General features: G+C 44.3%; 1 protein-coding gene across 3 annotated transcripts; it reads right to left on the bottom strand.

Moving 5' to 3' along the window:
• Positions 1-2,455: 2,455 nt before the first annotated feature.
• Positions 2,456-9,452, bottom strand: TSACC (TSSK6 activating cochaperone). Of its 3 annotated transcripts, none has more exons than XM_053608301.1 (4): positions 9,261-9,452; positions 8,710-8,766; positions 4,041-4,169; positions 2,456-2,681 (listed from the first exon to the last, which is right to left on the bottom strand). In XM_053608301.1, exons 2-4 carry the CDS (start codon positions 8,741-8,743, stop codon positions 2,464-2,466), a joined length of 381 nt encoding a protein of 126 aa, XP_053464276.1. In that variant the 5' UTR covers positions 8,744-8,766; positions 9,261-9,452; the 3' UTR covers positions 2,456-2,463. The 3 variants fall into 3 exon arrangements, with proteins under 3 accessions (XP_053464276.1, XP_053464275.1, XP_053464277.1); XM_053608300.1 differs by having other exon boundaries at positions 9,244-9,452; XM_053608302.1 differs by lacking the exon at positions 4,041-4,169 and having other exon boundaries at positions 9,244-9,452.
• Between the last annotated feature and the right edge of the window lie 188 nt (positions 9,453-9,640).

Raw genomic sequence — 9,640 nt, forward strand, 5'->3', positions numbered from 1 at the left:
AGAACCGAGGAAGAAAATGATAAGATGTAAACAAAAATCACCACAACGTAAAATCATAGTCCCTCACTTTATTAAGTTGTTTCACAGATCCAGAATTCTAGAGTTCATCAACTGAAGGGGAGACAAAGTTCCTCTGAGGAAAGACCTCCCCCCCAATCATCACAAGTATGACACAGTGACAAATTTTCCTTGATCCTTCTCCAAAGGAGCCTGAATCCATTTACAAGGATAACTGTGCACTAGAAAAAAGGGAATGCTCATTTTGAGCATTTTATTATATATGAGACTTGAGGTAGCACCAATACCCAAGAACCTGAAATTTTCTTCTCTGGTTGTCTGCTTACAATGAGAACTTATGGATTCCTAGTGGTAAGTGGAATTCTGGCCCAAGTCTGCCTTACAGCATGTCAAATGCATTCATGGATCCATCCTAGAGTAGCTGGAGTAAGACCCATTAAGGTAGGAAGAGCCAAGAAGAATTTCCAGAAATTGGCTTCGCCCATTCCTGGACAACATAATAAATCAAAAGCACTCGGTGCCCATAGCACAGTGGTTATGGCGTCAGCCACGTACACTGAGGGTGGCGAGTTCAAACCCAGCCCGGGCCAGCTAAACAATAACATCTGCAACAAAATATAGCTGGGCGTTGTGGCGGGCGCCTGTAGTCCCAGTTACTTTGGAGCCTGAGGCAAAGGAATCGCTTAAGCCCAAGAGTTTGAGGTTGCTGTGAGCTGTGACACCACAGCACTCTACGGAGGGCGACATAGTGAGACCCTGTCTCAAAAAAAAAACAACAAAAAAAACTCTAACAATTAAAAAAAGGCTTGGCACACGTAGCTCAGTGGTTAGTGCGCTGGCCACATACTCGGGAGCTGATGGGTTCGAGCCCAGCCAGGGCTTGCCAAACAACAATGACAACTACAACCAAAAAAATAGCTGAGCATTGTGGCAGGCACCTGTAGTCCCAGCTACTTGGGAGGCTGAGGCAAGACAATCACTTAAGCCCAAGAGTTGGAGGTTGCTGTGAGCTGTGATGCCACAGCACTCTACTAAGGGTGACATAGTGAGACTCTGTCTCAAAATAAATAAATAAATAAACTTACATCTAAAAGAAAAAGATCTATATATATAAAAACAAATTGGGGGTGGTGCCTGTGGCTCTATGAGTAGGGTGCCAGCCCCATATACCAAGGGTGGCAGGTTCACACCCAGCCCCAGCCAAACTGCAACAAAAAATAGCCAGGCATTGTGGCAGGCACCTGTGGTCCTAGCTATGCGGGAGGCTGAGGCAAGAGAATTGCCTAAGCCCAAGAGCTGGAGGTTGCTGTGAGCTGTGATGGCACAGCACTCTACAAAAGAAAAAAAGATTTGAAGAATCTCACTGGGAGCAGCAGCTCATACCTGTAATCCCAGCATGACCAGCCTGAACAAGAGCAAGACTCCATCTCTACTAAAAATGGAAAAACTAAGGGCGGCACCTGTGGCTCAGTCGGTAAGGTGCCGGCCCCATATACCAAGGGTGGTGGGTTCAAACCTGGCCCCAGCCAAACTGCAACAACAACAACAACAAAAAAAAAAAAAATAGCTGGGCGTTGTGGTGGGCGCCTATAGTCCCAGCTACTTGGGAGGCAAAAAAAAAAATGGAAAAACTAGCTGGGCAATGTGGCAGGTGCCTATAGTTCAGCCCTTCAGGAAGCTGAGGCAAGAGGACAGCTTAAGCCCAGGAGTTTGAGGTTGCTGTGAGCTATGATGACACCATGGCACTGTATCCAGGGTGACAGAGACCGTGTCAAAAAAGAAAGAAAGGAAGGAAGGGAGGGAGGAAGGGAGGGGAGGGAGGGAAACCAGGCTGCTGAAACACTTGAAGAAGTTTTTAGGGCTAATCTGTGGCATGCTCAAACACCCCCTCAAAGTAAAGGACAAATAGTTGCATTTTGTATACCCTATCACTAGAAAATGGATAGTGATTGGCAGACCTTTAAATTTTGGAGGCAGCATATCCCACATATGGGAATATAGCTCCAAACAATTTATTATGTGACCTGGAAGACTATCAGTTTTGGCTGGAGTTCAATGCAAGAAAAAGCTCTGCAGCAGGTCCAGGCTATGATTCAATGAATTTTGCAATGAAGTATTTGTCTTATCTGCCTCAGTAGACAGTAAATCCCCGAAAACTGTCCCTTCTATAATACTGTGTATGTAACCCTAAGTGCCTTGTACAATGCTTTGCACGCAATGAGCACTTATTATGAACTTGTAAACTAAATATGCAGAATATATATACCAAGATCCCAACAAAGGATCACTGGGAAGACAAGAGGGAAAAAACATACACCATAGGGTGGCGCCTATGGCTCAAGGAATAGGGCAACGGCCCCATATACGGGGGGTGGCAGGTTCAAGCCTGGCCCCGACCAAAACTGCAAAAAAAAAAAACCATACACCATAACTTTGTTCCACAATTCATTTACTGAATTGGGGCAGGTGATTTAACAACAGATCATGAGATAAGGCTGGGAGAGAAGAGTTCTTGCTTTCCCTCCCAGGAGCCAGTTGTGTCATGGATGCTTGCAAATTTTCCAAGATAGCCATCTGTTGTTGGGCGAGCTGAGTCTGAAGCTGGAGGTTGGCATACATACATTCTAGGAGTCCTAGGCATTCCTTGGGCTTCTGGGCAACTCCTGAAGGAAAAGCAAAGGCAATGCAAGGGGACAAATGAGAGAGACTTTATAGATGTACTGAGGGTGGGAGGGCTCTAATAAAATGACCTCTCTAATCTTTCCAGACACAACCAAATCCAGACCACCTTTGCTCACCTATCGCCTTCTCAGTAGGGCCTACCCAGCTATCTTATTTTAACTTGAAACCAATCATTGAAACTCATTATCTCTCTCCCTTGTTTTATTTTTCTCATAGTATTTATGATCACATGGCATATTTTGTCATTGCTTATTTTATTTTTGTCTTAGTCTTCCTTTTAGAATATAAGCTCCAGAAAGGCAAGGATTTTTGTTTGATTTGTTCACTGCTTGATCCTCTGCACCAAGAAGAGTGCCTGGTATATAAGTATTCAATAAATAGCTGGTGAAGGAATGAAATGGCCTGGGAGTGAGGCCTAACTTCCCTTTCAAGAGCTCAGGTGTTACCTTAGCCTCTTTCTCTTACCTGACATAGTGTCTCATTAGCAATGACTTGAAGTTCTTCCTGTTGTCTAACTTCAACCACTTCTGCTGGATTTTTTTTCTGATGTTCTCAACTACATTATACACAGCCATCTCTTAGTTAACCTTGGTGATTATATTATTTGCTGTACATACATTTATTGGTTTCACCTTCTTTGGTGGACTCTGAGGTCCTCAAAAACTGTCTAGTCTAGTGCCTAGCTGGGCTCCCTATAGGTAGTCTAAATACCCATCAACTTCCCCAAGGGAGGATGAATAATGGAAATTCAAAGAAACTGAGACTGAGCTAATAGTTATTCTTTCCTTCCTTGGCCACCTATTAGCTGACATTACTAGCAAACAGTAAGAGCTTCATTTCACTCCTACCTAGTCCAGCAAAGATACCAATAAACAAGGAAGCAACACAAACTAGTAGAACTGTGAAATCAACAGAACTGAACAATCAACAAGCTACCAATAGAAAATCTAGAGGTGGGGCGGTGCCTGTGGCTCAGTGAGTAGGGCGCCGGCCCCATATGCCGAGGGTGGCGGGTTCAAACCCAGCCCCGGCCAAACTGCAACAAAAAATAGCCGGGTTTTGTGGCGGATGCCTGTAGTCCCAGCTACTCGGGAGGCTGAGGCAGGAGAATCGCCTAAGCCCAAGAGTTAGAGGTTGCTGTGAGCCGTGTGACACCACGGCACTCTACCGAGGGCGGTACAGTGAGACTCTGTCTCTACAAAAAAAAAAAAAAAAAGAAAATCTAGAGGTGTTTTGACACAAACTTGGAGCTATGTCAACAGCAAAGAGCTCGTGCCACCTCCTCCATGCAACCCCTCCTTCTGTTGAGTCCCTCTGAGAAACACTCCCTATATCCTTACCTGAGGACAGCTTTGTTGTCTGGATATTCAGGAAAGAAGCTGGTAGGAAACTTGCTTGAAGATTAATATAGCTTGGGGAAGGTTTTGCTCTACAAAGAGGCACAGCATTACCTTCCTTTCTGGCTGGAACTAAATCAGAGGTAACTAAATCAGAGCTCATTCCAACAAGGATAGATCCTTGTACCTGGTCTATGAAAGCAGGTGCTGAGGCCCTGCCTTGAATATCTTATAAATCACGAAGATACGTAAGACACAAAGAAAGCATAGTGGGATTAAGAGAAAACAAACAGGAGTGCAATAAGTTAAAATCAAATTTGCTCATATTTGCAAATTCTTATTGGTATGCATTACATCTCACTGTTGGACTACATGCCAGACATGAGATGCTGAGACCTGCTTCTTAGTAGCTCATTATCCAGTGAGGGGGACAAGTCAGACACAAGTGAAACAGTGATGTAACAATACCAGGACATAAACAATGAGTCTAATAGTCTGGGGTAAAAATAAGGCCATTTATCTATTAGTTATACCAAGTATTTGATTAAGTGTAAATGAATGTTTTTGAAAAGGGAGAAGAGATCAATGAGTGCAATAGTCAGAGAAGGCCCTGTGCAAGTGGAGGATATTTATTGAATCTTGAAAACTTAGAATAAAGTTTTCATGAACTCAAAAGATATTTCACATGGAGTGGGGGAAAGGATAAAATAAGAAAAGGCAAAGAAGCAAGAATATGGGGCAGCGCCTGTGGCTCAGTGAGTAGGGCACCGGCCCCATATGCCGAGGGTGGCGGGTTCAAACCCAGTCCCGGCCAAACTGCAATAAAAAAAAATAGCCTGGTGTTGTGGCAGGCGCCTGTAGTCCCAGCTGCTCGGGAGGCTGAGGCAAGAGAATCGCGTAAGCCCAAGAGTTAGAGGTTGCTGTGAGCCGTGTGACGTCATGACACTCTACCCGAGGGCGGTACAGTGAGACTCTGTCTCTACAAAAAAAAAAAAAAAAAAAGAAGAAGCAAGAATATGGCTGGAATGGTGAGAAGCCCTGGAAAACTGGCCAGAATTAGGAGTGGGGAGCGGGGGAATGCAGGAAGACCTTTTACAATAGCAAATCAAAGATGTTTACGCTTTCTCTTGAAGAAAGTGAAGCCCCTAGAAAATATAAAGATGGTATTTTGATTAATCTGTAAATATTAAATACAATGGACTGGACATGGAAGAGATTCTTAAATGGATAAATAAATTGCTTCTGGCAAAAATTGTTAAGTGAGAAAGAAAAGTTAATCTGTAGGCAGCTCCTGTCATTTTTGTCTACTTAGCAACCCTTCCTCTGGGAAGCCATTATTTCCCTAGATTCTAGGACATACTGGTGAGATTGTAGCCAAGTTCCTCTCTCCAGCAAAGAACAGCCTGTGACTCAGTACAGGCCAATCACAGTGTCCTGTCCCTCTTGGCAACTGTGACTGATCCAAGGCGGTAAGCCCCTGAGGTAAGTTGGGCCAGAGTCATTCTTGAGATCAATATATGAATTCTGTGTCAAAGAAACTTTCTGTCTTTTGATTTTCTATGCTGGGAAAATGTGAAATTGGGCCCAATGAAAGCTACTGAATTTGGCCAGCATACCAGGAGAAGTGGATAAAAGCAAGGTATTAGACACAAGAAAGAGGGTAGGAGAGATAGATGGATAGACAGATACTAACAAGCACTTATGCCCCAATTCTGGTCTCTGAGATCCTGCTTTTTGCAACTCCTCTTCCTATTCTGTGAGCTCCCTCGGTGTCTCTCCCAACTGCACAGGCCCTTGAATTACTTGTACTCAACAGAATTTGAGTTGGGTTCTGTAATATTAACATAATCACATTTGAAGACACTGACTCTGAGTTAAGAGTAGGAAATCCAAATAGAAAGGCCTAGGAAAACAGGCAAAGAGATGGCCCTGAGCTCAGGTGAAAGTTCAGCTGCCAGGCCAGCCACAAAAGGGGACAAAGAAGCTACACAAATAAATTAGCTCGCCAAGGTAAAAAAAAAAAAAAAAAAAAAAGTGAGAGAAAATTGGACCTTTGAAGAACTCCTCCTCAGGAGTGTGGGAGATGAAAAGGAAGTGGCAAAGTAAATAGAAGAGCAGGGGCAGCACCTATGGCTCAAAGGAGTAAGGCGCCGGCTCCATATGCTAGAGGTGGCGGGTTCAAACCCAGCCCCAGCCAAAAACTGCAAAAAAAAAAGTAAATAGAAGAGCAATGGATGGAAAGTCTGACATCTGGGTTATGAAAGAATTAAAGGGCCTGAGACAGTAGGGAGGCAATAATTCAGTTATAATGAATGGATGTTTCATTCTTATACATAAGAGATAGCTAAAATAATAGATAGCCTATCATGTATTTTCACTGAGGATGCCACAGTGACATGTGATTGCTACTCTCCTGGAACTGACAGTCTTGCAGTGTTGGACAGTCATTAAGTGATCAGCATACATATTACTGCCCTCCTATAAGTGCTATGTAAGCACCTGACCTAGTCTGTGAAGCTGGGGAATGTGTCCTGAGGAAGTGATAGCTCAGCCGGGATCTCAAGGATAACGGTAAAGAGGAGGCCTCTTTATGACAAACAAGTCTGGGGGCAGAGATGTGACAAGTGGATTATATGAAAGAAGATGTGTTTTACTCAGAGTGCCATAGAAGGAATGGCCTGGAAAGAGGAAGAAGTGCTCATACGTGGGATCCAGAGTGAGGTGCTTTGGGTCTAGAAGGTTACTAAGCCTACAAAAATTGAAATCTGTTAAGGTCCCTTTGGTGAAGAAAATGGGATGGGTGTGTGGGGGGTGGTGGTGGTGTTTGTATTACTTTGTAGATTTTCCAAGCTCTGCTATAGGTCCTTCATCTTCTTCTCCCTTCTGCTCCAACAGTCATTTGATGGCTCACACAGAGTATGGTAAGGAGACAAAAGCTGAAACTCAGGTCTCAAGACTCTTTTGTCCTTTTTTTGAGTCAGAGTCTCACTTTTTTGTCCTCCGTAGAGTGCCCTGGTATCACAGCTCACACTAACCTCAAACTCTTGGACTTAAGCAACTCTCTTGCCTCAGCCTCCCAAGTAGCTAGGACTACAGGTGCCTGCCACAACGCCTGGCTATTTTTTAGAGTCTCGCTCTTGCTCCAGATCGGGTTGGTCTCATACCTGTGAGCTCAAGCATTCCACCCACCTCAGCCTCCCAGAGTGCCAGGATTACAGGCATGAGCCACTGGGCCCAGCTAAGATTCTTCTTACCATTTGAAAAATGTGTTAATTTCCATGCAAATGCACTTCTCGTTTCTAAATAATTTGAGCCCTTCCTGGACATATGAGGATGTATTTTCCACTGCATTATAAGGTTGTAAGAATACACACAATAGTGGGGTGGCGCCAGTGGCTCAAAGGAGTAGGTTGCCAGCCACATATGCCGGAGGCGGCAGGCTCAAACCAAGCCCCGGCCAAAAACTGCAAAAAAAAACCCACAAAAAACCATAATCTATACTAAAAGAACCACATTTCTGACTAAACAATGCGTAATAGAGCACAAGGTTGGGGAGCAGCAGAGGGAGGCAGAGAAAATAAAAGTTGCTTTAGATACATTCTCTTGGGCGGCGCCTGTGGCTCAAGGAGTAGGGCGCCGGTCCCATATGCCGGAGGTGGCGGGTTCAAACCCAGCCCTGGCCAAAAAACCAAAAAAAAAAAAAAAAAAAAGATACATTCTCTTACATATTTCTCGCAATGACCTTATGAAGTAGGTAGCTTTATCCACATTTTATGAGGAAACTTAAAACTAAGAAATTTGTTCAAGATTCCTCATTAGTATAGTGGTCAGTAAAAAAAAAAAAAGAAAAGAAAGAAATTTGTTCAAGATTCCACAATTACTTAACACGTGGCAATGCTGGAATTAAATTCAGACCCTCTAGACTCCAAAGTCATACTCTTTACCACTGTACCATGTACTCTATGAAAAACAGCTAATTAATTTATGTCCAAGCTATGATGTAGTAGATATCTCAGATAAAATAATCTACTCCATCTACAACTAAGTGTATAGGCTCTGGAGTTAGAAGGCCTCAGGCATTTCCCTGGCCACCAGTGGGACTGCCTCACTCAAACTGAGTATCTGTTCACTGTAGTTAACACCCTGTCTTCTTGTAAGTATTAAGAGGAGATACAAAGGAAGAATAAATTCATTCTACAAATATTATTGAGCATCTACTATTTAACATTTACATTTCTAGGCACTGGGAATACAGTAATGTTCCCATTTGTTAAGAATGTGCAACAATCGGGCGGCGCCTGTGGCTCAGTAGGTAGGGTGCCGGCCCCATATACCGAGGGTGCGGCCAAACTGCAACCAAAAAAATAGCCAGGCGTAGTGGCGGGCACCTGTAGTCCCAGCTACTCGGGAAGCTGAGGCAAGAGAATTGCCTAAGCCCAGGAGTTGGAGGTTGCTGTGAGTTGCGTGACGCCACAGCACTCTACCGAGGGCGATAAAGTGAGACTCTATCTCTAAAATAAATAAAGAAAGAAAAAATATGCAACAATCACAAATACTTCAAATTAACCAAGTAACCAAAAAACATATACGCACAATTAGAATAATTTTCCCAAGTGCTGAGCAATTATGGAGGTCTGGCTTTTAAGAAGAAAAAAGGGCCTCTGACACACACCTCTGTTAGTCGGATGGCTAGTGTCCTGCTCCATCTGAACACCAACAGGTGTGGTGCCTGGGGAAGAATCATAACATCACATGATCAACAATTTCCTAAGTTCTCCCCCGCAGATGTCAGGCTGTTCCAATGTGGGAAGAAAAAAAGAAAGGATATATTCTATTTCGTGGCCAAACATGAGTGACTATTCTTGAATTGTTTGTGCTCTCACGGACCCTTCATTAGTTTGGAAAAGTTCTGTTTATTATTATTGGTTCCTCATCTTCTGAACAAAACAGTAATTTAACCAAACCTAAACCTTTGCTTTGACAGGGAAATTACTGTTCGTGTTCCGTCTGTGCTTAATTTCTGTATCATCAGTCCTTTTCCGATCCTGTTTTGTAATTTTAAAACTGGCTTCCCGTCATCTCTAACGAACAGGCGAGAGAGGAGAGCGGGAGACGGATGGATGTGGGTAAAGACAATTTCAAAACACTACAGGTTATACTTTAAAAAATGCTTTAGGTAGGGATAACTTAGGGAAAAGCCCATCACCCTCTGGCACGGCTCACAGCTTCAGCAGAAAGTATTTGCCTAAGAAGGGAAAAGTCCACAGGCAGCAGCTGGTCCAGAGTAGATAAGCCGCAATCCCCAGCATGCCGCCGACCCGCGCGGCCAAGCAGGCCTACAGCTCCTCCTCCACCTTGCAGCTAGGCCTGCCCCCTACCGCCTGCTGAAGTCCCGCCCTTTATCCCTCCCCCTAGCTAAGGCACTGTCCCGCCTTCTTGACGCTCACAGTCCTATAGGAGCCGAGGAGCAACCATAGTTCGCCGTCCTCACCTACGGTGTTAATCAAAAGCCTCGACCCCCGCACCCACCCCTGTAGTTGGTACGCATGCGCGGTGGCGTCCCTGCCAACTGCCCGCGCCTCGGCGCTTGCGCTGACGTTCGC

This window comes from Nycticebus coucang, chromosome 10 (genome assembly GCF_027406575.1).
Source record: "Nycticebus coucang isolate mNycCou1 chromosome 10, mNycCou1.pri, whole genome shotgun sequence".
NCBI lineage: Eukaryota > Metazoa > Chordata > Mammalia > Primates > Lorisidae > Nycticebus > Nycticebus coucang.

Coding starts and splice junctions, on each gene's coding strand:
- TSACC (XM_053608301.1), bottom strand. CDS start 8,743: ATGGAGCAGGACACTAGCCATCCGACTAACAGAG. Junction 4,170..8,709: donor TAGCCATCCGACTAACAGAG/GTGTGTGTCAGA, acceptor CCTCTGATTTAG/TTCCAGCCAGAAAGGAAGGT. Junction 2,682..4,040: donor GACAACAAAGCTGTCCTCAG/GTAAGGATATAG, acceptor CTTTTCCTTCAG/GAGTTGCCCAGAAGCCCAAG.